This window comes from Calonectris borealis, chromosome W, assembly GCF_964195595.1.
Source record: "Calonectris borealis chromosome W, bCalBor7.hap1.2, whole genome shotgun sequence".
Classification (NCBI taxonomy): Eukaryota; Metazoa; Chordata; class Aves; order Procellariiformes; family Procellariidae; genus Calonectris; species Calonectris borealis.
The window spans coordinates 18,728,821-18,748,259 of NC_134351.1; the positions used below are offsets into that span (position 1 = coordinate 18,728,821).

General features: G+C 43.4%; 1 protein-coding gene across 1 annotated transcript in view; it reads left to right on the forward strand.

The window, feature by feature from the left end:
* The first annotated feature begins 605 nt into the window (after window positions 1-605).
* Window positions 606-19,439, forward strand: part of LOC142074727 (potassium/sodium hyperpolarization-activated cyclic nucleotide-gated channel 1-like) — a 298,373-nt gene continuing 279,539 nt past the window's right edge. Inside the window, exon 1 of the mRNA XM_075135568.1 lies at window positions 606-991. Coding sequence (XP_074991669.1) covers window positions 606-991 — 386 coding nt within the window. The remainder of the gene's footprint in view (window positions 992-19,439) is intronic.

Sequence of the window (19,439 nt, forward strand, 5' to 3'; positions counted from 1 at the left end):
GGTTCACCCAAGGTGAAATACAAACCCACCCGTTTTATTGTATTTCTGTTGGAAGAACAGGCAAGGCCGCCAGCCGTGGCCCTCGGGGCAGCCCCGCACTCTGCCGGGGAGCCCCTCTCCTCCCCACCCCTCCCCTCTGCCCGGCGACCGTCGCCTCAGGCCGCACCGAGCGCCACCCCGGCGGGGGGCACCGCCCGCCACCGCCATGTGGAGGGAGGGAGGCCGGGCCTCCCGCCCCGCCCCGCGGGCCACCGCACTCGCGCCCACATGTCGAGCCGCCGCCAGGCCCACGCGCGCCGCGGCCCCGAGGGCAGAGCCCGCCCCCCCCGCCGGCTCCTCCCCCTCCCCTCGGCCCGGGCGCCTCAGCCCCTCAAGGACTCCGGGGCGCTCAATGTCAGGCGGGCGGTGTGGCGCGGCCGCTGGCAGGGGGCGGGCGAGGGGAAGCAGTGCCAGCCCTGCGCGGGAGCGCGGCTCAGAGTCGGCGGCGCTGGCCATGCCGGGCGGCGCGGCAGCGCGGAGCTGAGCCCAGCCTAGCCGCGCCGCTGAAGGGCACCGGCGAGGCTTCCCCGCGCTCTCCCGCGACCGGGGTGCGCCCGCCCCGCAGCATGGAGGCTGGGAAGCGCAGCTCCTCTCCCGGCAGCCGGGACGATAGCAGCGCTAACGTCTTCCCAGCCAAGCCGGCGGCCCCGGCGGAGAAAGCCCAGAGCAGCCCCGGCGGCGGGGGCAGCGGCGGCGGAGTGAAGGAGCATGGCAACGCGGTGTGCTTCAAAGTGGACGGCGGCGGGGGCGAGGAGCCCGTGGTGGGCTTCGAGGATGCCGAGGAGCCCCGGCGGCAGTACGGCTTCATGCAGCGGCAGTTCACCTCCATGCTGCAGCCGGGGGTCAACAAATTCTCCCTCCGCATGTTCGGCAGCCAGAAGGCGGTGGAGAAGGAGCAGGAAAGGGTTAAAACTGCGGGGTTCTGGATCATCCACCCCTACAGCGACTTCAGGTGAGCGCGGGGCTCCCGCGACCGCACGGGGGGTGGCCCCGCCGCGGGAGGCAGGGCGGCGCTCCCGCCGCCTCGCACCTAGCCCGGCAGAAACTTCGGTGGGCTCCGGCCTGGGGTGGGCGGCGAGCACCGGCGCTCGCTCGGCGGCCGGCCGCACCCCGCGGAGGTGAGGGGCTTCCCCCCTCGCCGTCCCCGCGGGCGGGCCCCACCTCGCCTCTTCCCTCCCTCACTCCCCGCGGCCCCTCGCTGCACCGCTTGGCGACTAAAACTTTGCCTCCCCCGTCCCCCGCCCGTGCGCCGGGGAAGGGGCTGGAAGCCAGCGCGGGGAGGTTGCCCTGCCCTCCGCGGTCCGTGCACCGCTGGTGGGGCGGCCGCGGGGCTTGGTCCGGCGCGGCGCTCTCCAGCGTGCTGCACCCGGGCCGCGCCGGCCGCCCCAGCGGGGCTGCGGGCACCGCCCGGCCGGCGCGGCGCGGCGCGGCGGGGAGGCCGCGCGGGCAGCGGGGCCGTCCCGGGTTGGTCGCGTCGCGGGGGCCGCCGCATTCGCTGCGTCCGTCGGGCGGGGAGCGGGCGGGGGCGCCGCCGGAGCAGGGCACGGCCCTGCCCAAGGGTGGGAGAGCTCGCTGGGGTACACGCAGCGACGGTAACGTATTAATTTATTTAAAATCCTGGGGGCCGCGTTGGGCGCATGCCGGCTCCTTCCTGAGCGCCCGGCATAAACACTTGTTCATGGTGTTGCGTGAAGGAAGCACATTTTTGTCAGAGTTGCAGGAAAATAACTTTATCCAAGCTAATGCCATGTGGGAAGCTACATTTTCAGAGACAGAGTGGTAAATGTGATGCTAAATTAGAACACTGCTGTCACAATAAGTTGAAGGTATGCAAAACTGGAATATTTGCATGAAAATCAGTGCAAATAAATTCCGGGGAAGAGATATTTCCCTTTAAAATTACATTTTAAATGAAGGATTATTTAATTTTGCTATATATGCCAGTTGGCTATATGCCTTTGCAAATTTTACACTCTATGATATTTGCTGAAGAACTATCGGTGGTGGTAAGCATATTTGATCAACAGCTTGAATTGAACAGCCTGCGTGTATACAATAAGTGAATCACATTGGAAACCATTTTTAAAAAAGGAAAATCCAGAATGTTCAATAGTTACATGGATCTTCTATGAAAAAGTAGCTTAAATAGAATATGCTTCAAGAGGGAATGAGAGGAAATACTTCAAAAGTCCGAGTTTCTGTGGGACTATTCAGAGTGGGGTGTTATGCAGTGAGCTGTGCTAGCACCTTGCAGTCAAGCCCGAGAGCAGTACAGCTACAAGAGCAGAGGAGCAGGGCAGCACTCAGTTATGACTTGAAATCATGCTTCAAATCCCTGCTTTTTCCTGGGTCTCTTGAGGCAATAAGCTGCACTCGTTCTTTTCCTGGAGTACCTTTTTCCTCTTGCATGCCAGCTCAGCTGCACTAGCAGGTGCATTAAAGGGGGAGAGAGCCAAGAGTCCACCCACTCCCTTTCTGCCAGCCAGAGAGGGACATAGCAGGTCACATCTGGTGCTGTGGTAGCATGTGTAGGGGATTGGGGAGGGTCTGATAGCCTCTTACTTACCCGTGTGTGTGCATGAGTAACTTTATTCACGTGAGAATTCCATTAAAATGAATGAGATTATTCTTGTGAGTAAATCCCCTCATTTTGTTGTAAGCTTGGATTCTGAGCGAGGTACACAACCGAACAATGTTTTGGGCAATAGGAGGTTATGCATCATATTTTGCGCCATGTAACTTTTTAAGCTGATATGTGAAATAGGTGATAGGTATGTTGATTCTGTTTCATTACACAAATATCTTCTAATTCTGTCCTAATTTTTCCTGTGGGAAGGTTTAGAGATCATAGCATATGTTTACTTATTTTTTTCAGTAGGATTAAACAACACTGCATCCTTTTCAGGACTGTCATCTGCATATTCTTAAATTAACTGTACTTTCTGGGGATTTTATTATGTTTTTTATTTTATTAGAATGGAAGTGTTTGGTTTTTTAAATAAAGTTCATAGTCTTTCATTGGTCTTGGGATGATGTGGCCTGATCTGGACCCAATTTTTTAGCCAATAGTACTGTTTCAGTGAGAAATGCGAGATGTTTGTGTCCTTTCTCCTGAAATAATTGCAACTGTATAATGGTACTACTCTTTTTGGGTGGCAGTGTTTATAGAAACGTGTGAAGAAGTTGTACTATATATTATATTCATCTTCCTACATGGGAATAAGGACAATGTTAGTAAGTGCCTCCTGAAAAGTGTCTCTGTACCAGAATAAATGCATATATAAGGGTGGAGTTGTTTTGATTTATTTTTGCATGTGATTTTGTAACAGTGTAATGCTTGTATATAGACAAGCCTTAAAGCTTTCAAAGAGACAGAGGTATTCTAATTTTACTGCATTAATGTTGATACCACCAAGGGAAAGAACTAAATTTTCTTTCAAAATAACAAGAAAAAGGTAAAAAGCTGAATATTTTATGATAACCAAATGGGAAGATTTAGGGTAAGTTTGTAAATTTAGCTATTATTAGGGTGTTTGTAGCACATATGAAAATGAACATCACAGTAAATTTTAAATATAGGCATACTTAAGAGAATATTGGGTTAACCATGTAAGACATGGGAAAATTCTGGTACAGGCTCCTGTGGATTCTCATTATTTTTTTTTTTCTAGTTCTGAATGCTTGTATGCATTTTCTGGGATACTTTGATGCATTTGGTTACATTTATTGACCTCATTCTCATGATTTTTATAAAACTTAGTATGTTTATCTACACATCAAGCAATATTTTGCTGTGTCGTTTGGGGGGGCGGGCAGTGGGACGCCCTCCCACCCCCCTTTTTTGGTATGAACAGTGTGGAAGCTGTGTCTGTAAACTCAGTGCTCTGTGAATTGGTTACTTGCATCCTTGTGGGGCTTGGTCTCTAGTTTTATGGCTCTTCATCCTGCCTGTGTTTCAGGGAAGAATTTGCTCTTCATCAGACAGATACACCCTTGGAGAATTAAATTCAATAAGTATTACATAATCTTTCCACAAGGGAACCATTTTGTTCCTGGTTGTCTCTTCCCAGTCTTCTGAGGTTAATGTCTAATTTGGAAGCTGTTATGTAAACCGAGCACCTAATGCACATCAAACCCAGCAAAAGACCTCTGTTTATCTCTTCGCAGCTGTGATTACTGCGTCTCTAAATTTGGACAACAATTCTGTGTAATTGCATGACTCACAAAAGTGAATTTATCATCAGTGTTTCGGTTAGAGTTTATTGAAGTCCTGCATGCTTTCTGTGAGATATCAAGTGCCTCCGGTCATCCCTGCTTGTGTGCAGAACGAGCCCGCGGGAGAGCATCACCGAGTCAGCCCCGTGGCCTCGCAGCCACCGGATGAGAGCAGCATGAAGCCAATGGGAGATGTAAGCAACTGCACATGGTTCTGTTGCTGCCATACGTGTTTCACTCATTTCATAGCAGAGTTGTGGTGGACCTGGGCTTCAGGTGACTTTTATATGTTTTGGCCTTCTGGTATTAGTGAAAATGTATGTGGCTGATTTTTAAGACAATTAATTACTCAGTGTCCTTAGGCACATCAGGAGTTTCATTAATGCTCAGAGGGCTTGCTTCCACATGCCTGGACTGTTGGGTCCAGCCCTGTGGCACCTCCCTCCCTCCCTGTCTATGAGTACACAAAGAAACTCGCGCTGTCATGGAAATCTTGTTTTTATTACCACATCAGCTAGGGCATCTGTAGTAAGCGTTCTAAAAAGAAATGAGAGTTACTACCTCCAGGGTCACAAGGGAGAGGCATCTTTTGACAAGAAAGAGCAATGTATGAGAAAGACTGAGTGGGAATAATATGTGTGTGAGTAAATGTAGCCTTCACACTCGGATGGTTCCAGTTCTTAATTTGACGTTTGGGAACAGCCTTTGACTGAAAGTGGGGACAGAAATTTTAATTGGCTTCAAGATGAAATCAAGTAAGACTGTGATGTGGAGTTATCTGGCAGAGTAGTGGATAAGGAGGTGCAATGCAGGCCATGCTGAAGGTCTTTTTCCTATACAGATCAATATAATGTTTTGCAACAATAGCAATAAACTATTACCATCTTATATTGGGAGAATCTCTCTGGGTAACTTCTCATCTATTCAAGGAGCACAAAGCCTTATTTTAATGATAACAGAAAAGTAAAAGCAGAGTTAATTCTAAAACTTGAACAGAAAATTTCAGAGCATAGTGAATAGTAAAGGTATGCCAGATTTTTTCAATGTGTGGCATTCCAGTTTCAAAACCTTTTTGTATACACATTTGAGGGTTATCATGTAAACCTATGAGGTTTATCATATAAACCTTTATAAATCATATAAAGCTCTACCGATGCTACCTTGTAAGTAAATTTAATGTCAGGTTTTAATGGGTTTTAATCAGGGTGAAAGACACAATAATATTTGCATATATACATCTAGGTACTTATGGAAGAATATTTTTATGTCTGTTGCTATTAAAAATATTCTCTTATTTTGTTCATTTTTATGCAACCCATCCATGTTGTCATGCACATGTGCAGCTTAATTTTTCAGTTAAGTATGTGTCAAAGTGTAAGTCATAATTGCAATATATTAGTGTGCCTCATGTTTTTTATTATACTTCTCTCAATTTTGAACTTACATTTGCCTTATGCATCAACTTTCTTTTTAATTTGTACATATCTTTTGGGCCTGCCTTTGACCACCAGCTGTCACCCTAACGTGGTAGACTGTATATGTTATATGTGCAGCTCACATACATATTTCTAAAATTTGTGCATGTATTGAGTTAAAACCTGTTCTTCCTTGGGACCAGTCTTCACTCTATGTGTTATACCTATCATTTATATTTTAAGAAGCTTAGGGTAAGCACTTTGTCCCTCTCTTTTGTCACATGTCTGTAATGTCTCAGTTGAAGCTAATGAGATTTATCTTTTTGTGAGCTGTTACATACTTAGGTTTATACAGAGCAGTAGAGTTTGAAAGTAATGTTACATGTGATGAAGACAAAATGCATTGTATCATACTTAAGTGTAATTGATATAGATATATGTATGTAAAATTAAGTATATAAATCATATTGGTTTATATTAAATAGATCAGTTACAAATTAGTGTGTGTTTTAATGGATACATTATGTCACTGGTAGAGTAGGAGTATGAAATATCTGTAGTTTTGGATTCTAAAGGTAGTCATCTCAGTCTTGTTGCTCAGGATTTGTCATGAGGTTCTCTTACAGTATTGAGACTTTTGAATTATTTGCTAATAAACTGATAACCAGGATTTATGATTATACTGTATACATTCCTTGCACAAACTGATTTCTTTTGTGTTTTTTTTATTTATTTAAGTTTTTATGACTGAAGCACAATTTCAGCTAGGGCTATTTTTCATGTATCATTTTCAAATACTATTGTGGTGATTATCATTTTTATTTCTATTAAAGAAAAACTTCGTACAGTTAAACTATTCCTATTACATGAGCATTTGCTCTTTGTACGTGACTAAACATAAAGAACCATTTAGTATTAAAAAGGTTATTAGTAGTGCTTGGCTTTTTATGTGTTGCATTCCAACAATTTTTGCACTTTACTTCTGTAAATGCCCCAAAGGATAAAATGACAAAATTGTAGCATTAATCTAAACAATGCATTTATAATGTCCAAAAATTCTTTCTGACAGTACATTATATATTAAGCTTTATAATAGTTCCCCGGGTAAAATGCAACTCCCATAAAGGTAGGCTGAAGAGAAATATGATAACGGTCCTCAAATGCATAAATGGATGTTACAAAGAAGAAAGAAATTACATAGAAGCAATGGGGTGAAATTGCAGCAAGAAATATTGAAATTAGACGTTTAGGAAGCAGGACCAAAAATAAGCAATGAAATATTCTACTGGAAATGCTTTGATGTGGAATATGGGCCAGAAATGCATTAGGTTCTTTATCATCTTCAGTTCCTATTATTTTTAATATTGAATAATGTCTCATCATTGGCTGTCACTGATTCATTTGTTATGAAATCTAGTTGACTAAAGCTAGCTACTGGTGTTTCTTTTTGTACCAGTTATAAGCACGTATTAGTGAAAATGGATATGTAGAAGTGTACATTGTGCTTTTGGGCTCATGAGGGTCACGTGTTCTTGTCCTCTTTGAAATTTTCTTCAAGAACCACAAAAGAAAGCCAGCCAAGTCCACCTGAGGTTGGTGCAGCAGCCACTCACCTTCCAGTCCTCTAGAGGATGTGGGAAGGTTTATGCCTTTATTTGTTCAAGGAAAGCAATTAATTTTATTGATAAGACATCCTTCTGTCTCTGGATAATGCAGAATACTAATGTATAGTTTGAGCTCACATATATGTTGAACATTTCCCAATTTTTATTATGTTCATTCTAGTCCTGGAATAACAGTCCATTCACTGCATTTTCTTTCAAACTTTGGACATGTTATATACTTGAACATAGAGTAATGTTTACAACAGAGAAAGAGCTCAGTAAGCGTAACTCAAATAATTCCTCAGTTCTTTGAGGTACTTTTAATTTAACTTGGGATGTTTTGAAGGTCACCTGCAGCACCTATGAAGAAGTACACAAGTACATTTTTTCTGCAGGATGCTTAATTTTAGAATATTCAGCTTCCTCACAATCTAAATAAAGGCAAATGTATTCACCATGATTTTGAGATATGTTTAAAAAAACCCAAAACAACAAACCAAACCAAAACATTACAGAATTCCTATGGGTAATCTAAAAGATGATGTTTTGGGGGTGTTACATGCGAGTCTTTAAACTTTGACCCGGGATGCTCAATATCATGAGACTTCCTCTTCAGTTTTCTGATTTTTTTTTGTTTTGACTGTAGTGAGAAAAAAGTGCTTGATTAATATTATCTCTATATATACACGTATCAAAATTTAGATCTCATAAGATCAGCATCATGCTTGGGCTCATGGGGGGAAAAGTACTGATTCTGTTATTCCTATTATTTTAGCAAGACTACACATTTTTGAATGTGTACTGGCACTTTATTTGTTAGCTCATCAAAATAAGCAATGCTTATAATCATGTCAGTAAAAGGTTTTTCTTTATATTAGGTTTCTTGGACTTGAGTGTGTGGAGGGAACTGTGAATACTACGTAAAAGCATAGAATAGTAAATAAAGGTTTGGGTTTAGGATTTGGTTTGAGGGTTTTGGTGACTACAAAGCTGAATAAAAAATGCATAATGTTTGATAAGTTGCTTAGGCTTTTTTACAATTATATAATCAAGTTAAAATTTGAGTGGCTCAGTTTCTGATTGTTCAGTCTGGGGTAGGTTTTTCAGAGTACTCAGAAATAGAGACTTATGAAATCAGAGGTCACTTAAAAAGTATGAATCTTTACCTCTGCATTTCTGTCTACCTATCTAAGATCAGTGACAGTGTAATATTTAATTAAACTTTGTCAGCTTTTTTGAGAGGCTCGGTTTGAAAGCTCAGTTTGAATTATGAAAATGAGTAGAGAAACTTACTTCATTTGGTTGTAAATAAGCGGTATCCATTCTCACCTCTGCTTTCACTCAACAGCATGCCTGAGAGCCGTTTTCTATGTCAACATACAATTTTTGAGAGAGAAAAATCTCTTAACCTACTTAGCAATGTTTAATTTTTAACCTGACAGTACAGTTCTCGTTAATTGTTTGAAAGTCCTTTAGCTGTCTATTCCCTGATTCTTTCCCAGAGGTATGATTTAATTTTAAAAACCATAGTGTATTCAGCTCTAATTATTGGAGGGCTCGTTCTAGACACATAGTAAGGTATGTTAATGGCCAAAAACTGTATCAGCTAGAGTCAATGTCAGTACTACCTCAAGGACACTGTCATTTAGCTTCCATAAAATCTCTGCTAATATCTTTTAATCTGATGATAGTCAGATTCAGGCAATCTGCATGATATTTTGAAATAATCTTATTGCCTTGGTTTGCAATGCAACCGGAACAAGTCTGGAGTAAACTTGTGTTCTGAAAATATTAATTTGATTACAAAAGAAATGCAGTCTGTTTCCATTATATATAAAAAAAACAAAACAACTCCCCTAAACCCATTCTTATTTATGCTAGTGAAATTCCCACAATTGGAGTTGCAGCATGTAGCTAAGAATATAATTTTGTTCTTATTTTATTAACTTCTGTGCTGTTTATGTGGATGTCTTATCTAATGAAGCATGTTATTTAACAAATAATATGATACACTATTGAAAATTAGTGTGCTGCTGACATTAATACATTTTCTATCTCTAAAAATGTCATATTTATTAAAAAATTCTTATTAAGATATTTTGCTTTCAGCTGAAAAAACACAGATTGCTTTATGCTCACAGTCAAAGCTAGTTTAATATAGAAAATGATAGTCAAGTCTGTTACTGTCAGGAATAAGTCTTTTTTTTTTTTTTAAATGATGTAATTTAAAATAGCCAATATACATAAAAATTGCTTTGACTGCATGGGGTTTTTTTAGGTATTATTGTTCTTTTTCATCCAGTTCTTAGTCTACAGTCCGCTGAAGCTTATGCTTGTGCTGAACCTTCAGTATGTGAAGAACCCCACAGAAATAAAATGTGCCCTCACAATATAAAATCTTCCAATTCTATACGTAGCCTATTCTGGTTGCCTCCAAATTTTTTCTCCTGTCAGCAGAGTAGAATATGGAAGTATTGATGTTTCCTTGGCTGGTTCTGTTGTATCTTACAATAACTTACCAGATCTTCAAAGCAGCACCTCTCTTTGGCATGACTGCAGCAATATGCAATGTTGTTCTGATATGATCTGAACTTTAAGCAAATCTGTAGATTGCAGTAAATTTAGGGTAATATATCATAGGATCCTAATGATAAATTATTATTCTAACTTGCTCTAGGTCAAAGCTATGGACAATGTACAGAACCTTTATAAGATATATACAGTGAGATCTATCCAACTCTACCCAGGAGATGGAATAAGAGTATTCAAGCTTTTACATGAATACTGAGAGATTTTCCATCAGGCTCTTGAGTGACTTCTGTCTATTTGTTCATTCCAGGAGGACTTATGATTTCTGTCTGGTAGAGAAATTACTATGAAACCAGTAGTAGGCAATACTACCCCCTAAAACATCCTATTACTGCCTGACAGTACATACTTGCAAGCTTCTGGGTTCCCCAAACACATCCTGGGCTACAGGTTCCTTGGGACGGCTGCATATGTGCTTGTTTGCACTTGATTTCTCAGTGAAGATAACACAGCCAAGCTTGTCTGTCACTCTGGTTCACCTTGTCTTCACTGCCAGACAAGCTCAGTAGTAAAGCAAAGATTTCCTTGCTCCAACTAGGGATTGGTCTGTCAGACAAAAACTTGGAAACAAAACATAAGTAGTAAAATAAAGCATATATCTCAAGCTTCAGTTAATTGGGTACCTTTCTTGTTACCCACCTTACCAAGTATACTTCAGAGATTTCCTGTTTTTCAGAGCTGTGTCCCCATTGTTTATGGAAACTGTTATCCAGGTGAATCCCTAAATACTGAATCCTGCTTTTGATGTCTTTTATTTATAGCATTTCTTATGGTCTAATTTTCAGGTAGTGAAATCCTGCTATAGACAACTTGCAATTCTCATTTGAAAGTTAGCAAGAGCATGGTGATGTAGTCCCTGACAGATCAGTTGCGTAGCTGGTTTTGGTTTGGTGGTTTTTTTTTTTTTTGGAAAACAACTTCTCTTTTCCCTCATTCTGTTTTTCCTTCCCCCTCCTACATCCCTTCCCGAAGATATAATGAATTCCTTTATGTAAATGGAAATGATGCATTGATTTTTTTTTTTTAAATTTGTTAGCTCTGCTATGCAGTTTTTCATTCTTACTGAGTCTGTCAGCTAGGAGATACTGAGCTGTTAGTTCAAACTAGCAGGGAGAAGTTACCCTAGGTATTCTTCATAGTGTCTTGGAGTTTGTAAATAAATACCTTGTAATAATTAAAAAAAAAAGTATTTGTATGCACATTTTCCATTTCTCATGACTTGGGCAGGTTGGCAGCTTTCTGTTGAGAATGCACCTGAAGCAATTGAACATGCTGTCACCATAGACCTAGTAACAAGATACTTAGCCCAAATTGTCCCCTCAGCCCATTTATTGCCAGCTTGGGAATTCTAGTGTTGCATACATCTAAGATATAAGAAACACACTTCTGTAATGCAAAGGGAGTGAGGTATCAAGAGTAAGCACTGCCAGATGGTAGGCAATCTAACAGAGCATTTAAAAAGGGTCAAAATCGAAAATGTCTGAAATTCGATGGCTTATTAAGCAATAGATGTTGCATGTATGGGACAAGTGAGAGAGAAATAACCTAATTTAGGTGCCCACATGACCAAACCTGACTTTTAATTGCACACATCTTGTCCGTAAATATCTGAAATGCATGTTTTTACTAACTTATAGGTGTTTATTGAAATTTGGAACAGAATATTAAATGCAATGATATACTGCTGGGTGTTGAAAAGTTGAGTAGGATTTGTACATATACTTATTGTGTATTTATTGAAGTAGTGAAAACAAAAAGTTTTCCATTTCTGGAACAGCTTTGAAAATGTAAATTTTACCCAGTGCTCTACAGAGTGTGTGCAAATCTATAGGATGTTAGATGAAGATCTGAGATGGAAGTCAGGAGCCTATCTATCTTTGGATTTCAGAACGAGTTAGGGACCTAGATACTTGTAAGTATCTGGACTCTGTGGCTGAACATCTTTCAGAATTCTAGCCATAAGGAGCCGTAAATGGTAAAACTGATTTTTAAAAAATGTCATCCATGGGTGCTGTGCATTTTCTGAATTAGTATATCAGAATAATTTGAATATGCTTCATGTTCCATTTCTGTCATATTATATATTTTGATTGTGCAGTTTACAGATCAATATCTTTTCTAAAAGATTATGATGAGAAGTTCTATTAATAATTTTTCAACCTCAATTTCTTGCTGTTCTCTACCAATGAATTATTAACACCTATTTGGCTGTTCTAATTATTACACAACTTCAGCTTAAACATGTTTGAATAGTTCATAACTCACTGTCATCCAAAAATAAGACATAAATATGGCTAAATTAAATTTTGTCTTTTTGAGGAATATTGGCTCGTGGCTAAAACCTCTTCAGAGATCTCCAAAGTAAAATGTTTTCATTTGCTGAAAGCCAGAAACCTATTTATTATATTTAGACAACTTCATTTTCAGTGAATACGGATGGAAGATAAAGATGGACATCTGGTGTTTTATTCACCATGGTAAAGGGAAACTCTTTTTGTTTTGCTGTATCAAAGCAACAATCATCTGTCTGTATGGGAGTAAATAGCTTCCTTGGTACTTTTGCTGTTGTTTATAGTTAAGGTCATAGGTCCCCAACCAAAGTTTCTGTGAGTGCTTATTTTAGAGCCACTTATCATTGGCTATGATTATAGGCAACTTTACTTGCAGGCAAACACTTTCCCTTGTCACCCTTAACCTGTACTGTGTGGCTGATCTCGAGAGCCAGCACGGGGGCTGTGCCGTTGTTAAGGAATATGGACTACTTTGTTTGAATGCTCGAAGACTGGAGAAAGAGAATTTTTGTACCAAGAGAAATCAAAGTCAATTGTGAAAAACAAACACTCTACCAAAATATAAGGTGAAGTGGATTATTAATATTATTATATTTTTAAAATATTTATTAATATTAATATTAATATCAATATATTTTTTCTGATAAATATTTATAGGTGAAGCATATAACAAAGCCTGTGGTTAAGTCTGAATAAATTTTCGGATCTTAATATCTATATCAATCTTTTATTTTTCAGGTTGAAAACTGACATGTTTTTCTGCAGCTTGAAGTGACTTCCTTTCTTTTTTTATTAAAAAAATAAAGGCAACTGTAAAGGAAAAAACCTTTATCTAATATACATATTTTGTATAACAGCTTTATATTAGATGGTGCTGTCTCAATGAAGATAGAATAGAAACTTAAATTTTGAATTAATTTATATATTGGTAACAAAAAACTTCCAGTGGCTCAACAAACATTTCATATGACTAAGTGTCGTGGTTTAACCTGGCAGGCAGCCAAACACCACACAGCCGCTCACTCACTCCCCAACACCCAGTGGGACGGGGAGAGAATCGGAAGGGTAAGAGTGAGAAAACTCGTGGGTTGAGATAAAGACAGTTTAATGGAACAGAAAAGGAAGGGAAAATAATAATAATAATAATAATAGTAATAGTAATAGTAATAGTAATAGTAATGGAATATACAAAATGAGTGTACCTGCCGAGCAATGCCCAAAAAAACAGTGACCACCACTTCCTGGACACAACTACCATTCATATACTGAGCATGATGTCACATGGTATGGAATACCCCATTGGCCAGCTGGGCTAGCTGTCCTGATTATGTTCCCTCCCATCTTGTGTACCTAGCTCAGTCAGTAGGCACGGGAGCTGTCCTTGGACTAGGAGGGTACTTAGCAACAACTGAAAACATCAGTGTGTTATCAACATTCTCCTCATACTAAATCCAAAACACAGCACTAGGAAGAAATTTAACCCTATCCCAGCCGAAACCGGGTCAGTATCCACCCCTTATTCTACACCATCTACGTCATGCCCAGGTCTCACATTTTCCAATACATTCCAATTAAGCATCACCACCTTTCTTGACTTTTGATATATACACACAGATATCATTCCCTTAGTCCCTAAGGCCATCCCTCTAAAATGTCCATTGAGTTCATTTAGTCCATGACTTTGGGCTCCATCTGTCATAACAGTCTTTCAGGGCAGGAGAGATGGTGTGTGGTGTTGGATTGCTGCATCCTGAAGCCAGTTCTGATTCCGTGATTGCTGCGCTCGTCCGGTTCTATCATCGTTGCACTTTGCTTGGTTTCATTAAAGTTCATTCTTCATTAATCTGGGTGATTCTTACTGCAATTCCATTGATAGCAACCATAGAAATGATGATATACAATATCATACAGCAATTAACATCATACAATTCCGTTCATTGGCTATTTCAACCCACAATCAAATCCCCTTGAGGTACACACCGGACTTCCCCATCCTTTCGCATTACCCACCAAGTGTACCCAGGTCCCTGAGCAAAAGCAATCCCACGGATGGGTTTTCCCTTGCCAGAGGCAGGAGTAACCCAGACTGTCTTCCCCAGCATATTTCTCATATGCACGACAGGGACTTTATCCCCCTCTACAGTACGTAAGGGTTTGGATTGGGCAGGGCCAGCTCGATTGGCAGATCCCCTAGTGTTGACTAACCAGGTGGCATTTGCTAAATGTGTGTCCCAATGCTTGAATGTCTCACCACCCATTGCCCTCAGTGTTGTCTTTAGCAGTTCGTTGTATCGTTCAATTTTTCCGGAGGCTGGTGCATGGTAGGGGATGTGATATACCCACTCAATGCCATGCTCTTTGGCCCAGGTGTCTAGGAGGGTGTTTCGAAAATGAGTCCCGTTGTCTGACTCAATTCTTTCTGGGGTGCCATGTCGCCATAGGACTTGCTTTTCAAGGCCCAGGATAGTGTTCTGGGCGGTGGCATGGGGCATGGGATATGTTTCCAGCAATCTGGTGTTTGTTTCCACCATGATGAGCACATAGCGCTTCCCTTGGAGGTTTTGTGGGAGTGTGATATAATCAATCTGCCAGGCCTCCCCATATTTATGTTTCAACCATCGTCCCCCATACCAAAGAGGCCTTACTCGCTTGGCTTGCTTGTAGCGCATGTTTCACATTCATGGATAACCTGTGCAATAGTGTCCATGGTCAAGTCCACCCCTCGATCACGAGCCCATCTATATGTTGCATCTCTTCCTTGATGGCCTGAGGCATCATGGGCCCACTGAGCTATAAATAATTCACCCTTATGTTGCCAGTCCAGATCCACCTGAGCCACTTCAATCTTAGCAGCCTGGTCCACCTGCTGGTTGTTTTGGTGTTATTCAGTGGCCCGACTCTTGGGTACGTGAGCATCTACGTAACGTACTTTTACAGCCAGGTTCTCTACCCGGGCAGCAATATCTTGCCACAACGCGGCAGCCCAGATGGGTTTACCTCTGCACTGCCAGTTGTTCTGCTTCCGCTGCTGCAACCACCCCCACAGGGCATTTGCCACCATCCATGAGTCAGTATAGAGATAAAGTACTGGCCATTTTTCTCGTTCAGCAATATCCAAGGCCAGCTGGATGGCTCTGACCTCTGCAAAATGGCTCGATTCACCTTCTCCTTCAGCAGTTTCTGTCGTATAGGACTCCATACAGCAGCTTTCCACCTCCGATGCTTTCCCACAAGGTGACAGGAACCATCAGTGAACAGGGCATATTGCTTCTCGTTTTCTGGTAGTTTATTATACAGTGGGGCCTCTTCAGCATGCATCACATCATCCTCCTCTGGGGATATTCCCAAATCTTTGCCTTCTGGCCAGGTCGTGATCACTTCCAAGATTCCTGGGCGACTGGGGTTTCCTATTTGAGCCCGTTGTGTTATCAGTGCGACCCACTTACTCCACGTAGCATCGGTTGCATGATGTGTAGAGGGGACCCTCCCTTTGAACATCCAGCCCAGCACCGGCGGTCGGGGTGCCAGGAGGAGCTGTGCTTCAGTACCAACCACTTCCGAAGCAGCTCGAACCCCTTCATATGCTGCCAATATCTCTTTCTCAGTTGGAGTATAGCAGGACTCGGATCCTCTGTATCCCCGACTCCAGAACCCCAGGGGTCGACCTCGAGTCTCCCCTGGTGCTTTCTGCCAGAGGCTCCAGGTAGGGCCATTCTCCCCGGCTGCGGTGTAGAGCACATTCTTCACATCTTGTCCTGCCTGGACTGGCCCAAGGGCTATTGCATGAACTATCTCCTGTTTAATTTGTTCAAAGGCTATGTTGTTGCTCAGGGCCCCATTTGAAATCATTCTTCTTCCTGGTCACTTGATAGAGGGGGCTTACGAGCTGACTGTGGTTTGGGATATGCATTCTCCAAAAGCCCACAACGCCTAAGAAAGCTTGTGTTTCCTTTTTGCTAGTTGGTGGGGACATGGCTGTTATTTTGTTGATCACATCCATTGGGATCTGACGACGTCCATCTTGCCATTTTATTCCTAAAAACTGGATCTCCTGTGCAGGTCCCTTGACCTTACTTTGTTTTATGGCAAAGCCGGCCTTCAGAGGGATTTGGACTATTCTCTCCCCTTTCTCAAAAACTTCTTCTGCTCTTCTAGCCCATACGATGATGTCATCAATGTATTGCAGGTGTTCTGGAGCCTCACCCTGTTCCAGTGTGGTGTGGATCAGTCCATGGCAAATGGTAGGGCTGTGTTTCCACCCCTGGGGCAGTCGGTTCCAGGTGTACTGGACGCCCCTCCACGTGAAAACAAACTGTGGCCTGCACTCTGCTGCCAAAGGGATTGAGAAGAACGCATTAGCGATATCATTTGTGGCGTACCACTTGGCTGCCTTTGACTCCAGTTCGTATTGGAGTTCTAGCATGTCCGGCACGACAGCACTCAGTGTCAGCGTGACTTCGTTCAGGCCACAGTAGTCTACTGTTAGTCTCCACTCTCCATTGGACTTTCGCACTGGCCATATGGGACTGTGAAAGGGTGAGCGAGTCTTGCTGATCACTCCTGGCTCTCCAGTGGACGAATCAGCTTATGGATGGGAATCAGGGAATCTCAGTTGGTGCGATATTGCCGCTGGTGCAATGTTGTGGTAGCGACTGGTACTTGCTGTTCTTCCACCCTCAGCAAACCCACAACAGAAGGGTCCTCCGAGAGACCAGGCAAGGTGGACAGCTGTTTAATTTCCTCCATCTCCAGGGCAGCTATACCAAAAGCCCACCTGTACCCTTTTGGGTCCTTGAAATACCCTCTCCTGAGGTAGTCTCTGCCAAGGATGCACGGAGCCTCTGGGCCAGTCACAATGGGGTGCTTTTGCCACTCATTCCCGGTTAGGCTCACTTCGGCCTCCAACACAGTTAACTCTTGGGATCCCCCTGTCACTCCAGAAATAGAAATGGGTTCTGCCCCTTCATAGCTTGATGGCATCAGGGTACACTGTGCACCGGTGTCTACGAGAGCCTTATACTCCTGTGGGTCTGATGTGCCAGGCCATCGAATCCACACAGTCCAGGAAACCCGGTTGTCCCTTTCCTCCACCTGGCCAGAGGCAGGACCCCTCTAGTTCTGGACATAGTATTCTTTACTCACTTGTAAATGCGAGTCAAGAATTTCTTCATTACAATCCAAAGTAAGATCAGCCCTTCTACTCTGTCTGGGGAACTGTTCACTGGAAACTGGACCGTCGTGAGACAGGTTTTTTCTGAAAACTATAGCAGCATTTTTCCTGGGAGAACCCCCTTGTGTGATTGTTTTTCCTTGCAACTCACGTACCCGTGCCTCTTAGGGTCAAGGTAGGTCTTCCATCCCACTGCCTCATGTCCTCTCCATGGTCACGCAGGTAAAACCACAGGGTGCTCAGGGGTTTGTGCCTTCTATATCCTCTCTCTTGAGCAGAAGAACGCTGACTCCGAATGGCTGAGATACTGCTCCGTACAGGTAGAGAATAGGACATATCCTCTTTGAATTGCTGGAACTCCCGGGACAGTTTCTCCACCGCCGAGACAAGGGAGGAGGAGACAGTTTCTTCGTATTCCCGGAGTCTACCAACCACATCATCCACCGTTGGTGCTTCTTCTTCTTTCCAGGACAGTACTGCCAACGAGCTGGCGTATGACGCTGGTGCACTCCGTACCAACTTCCGCCACATGGGTTGCGTGCACTGGAATTCATCTGGATCTTTGGGCATTTGGTCGTTGTCCAGGTCACTATAAACCACCTCTAGCACGCCTAATTCTCTCAGGTACTTGATACCTCTCTCCATAGTGGTCCATTTGCCTAGGTGATATATAACATCTTCCTTGAAGGGATACCTTTCCTTCACGCCTGACAGGAGTCGCCTCCAGAGGCTGAGGGCCTGTGCCCCTTTTTCCAATCGCCTTGTCAATGCCCCCTTCCCTAGAAAGGGATCCCAGCTGTCTGGCTTCCTTCCCCTCTAATTCCAGGCTACTGGACCCATTATCCCAGCATCGGAGCAGCCAGGTAACAATATGCTCGCCTGGACAACGGCTGAAATATCTCCGCAAATCTCGCAACTCACCCAGGGATAGGGATTGGGTGGTTTCCTTCTCGTTTATGAGTTCTTCCTCTTCCTCCTGCCCTCCTCGTGATGGCCCTGCTTTTCCATCATCCCTTTCTAAACGACCTGACTTTCGCTTCCAAGATTTCCTTTTATGTATAGGGGCGACTGATACCAGCAAGGGTTGGTCCTCTGGTTCAGCTGTAGTACCTGTTGTGGGGGTTGGAGTAGACGCAGTGCCCGTCACGGGGGTTGGAGTAGCCACAGTGCCTGTCATTTTGTCATCAGATCCAGAGACCTTCTCTTCCCCTTGAGGGTTCTGGATAGTGTTGAAGAGGGCTTGGTAGGCATGGGCCAGGCCCCAGTACGCTGCAGTAATCTGGGCCTCTCTGGAATTGCCAGGGTGACAGCATATGTTTTCCAAATATTTTACTAGTTTTTCAGGATTCTGCACTTGTTCAGGGGTGAAGCTCCAAAACATTGGAGGTGACCACTGTCCTAGGCACTTGCCCATACTATCCCACACACCCTGCCACTCATAACTATCCAGCCTCAGGGTAGATCCCTGGGTGGTATTCTTAAATAGTTGTTTAAACTTAAATAAGGCCTGAACCACATTCAGGAGACATAGCAATAGGAACATGCTGGTTTGAACATCCCAAGGATTTTCAAAATCCTCAAGAGCTATTGTAATCAGCCTGGAGGAGAAGGGGAAGGTGAAGGAAGCTGTCTTCACCGTAAAAAGGCTCTTCAAGGAGAAGAGGTGAAAAGTGTAATTACTAGTTTGGGTGGCAAACAGGAGGAGCTGGAAGCCATTGTGCAGCGGGATAGCTATGACTTAGTTGCCATCATGGAAACATGGTGGGATGAGTCTCACGATTGGAGTGCTGCAATGGATGGCTATAAGCTCTTCAGAAGGGACAGGCGAGGAAGGAGAGGCGGTGGGGTAGCCCTGTATGTTAGGGAGTGCTTCGACTGTCTAGAGCTCAATGATAGTGATGATCAGGTTGAATGCTTGTGGGTAAGGATGAGGGGGAAGGCCAACAAGGCAGATATCCTGCTGGGAGTCTGTTATAGACCACCTAGCCAGGATGAAGAGGCAGCCTCTACAAGAGGCTGGCAGAAGTCTCACAATCACTAACCCTTGTTCTCGTGGGGGACTTCAACTTTCCGGACGTCTGCTGGAAATACCACACGGCAGAGAGGAAACAGTCGA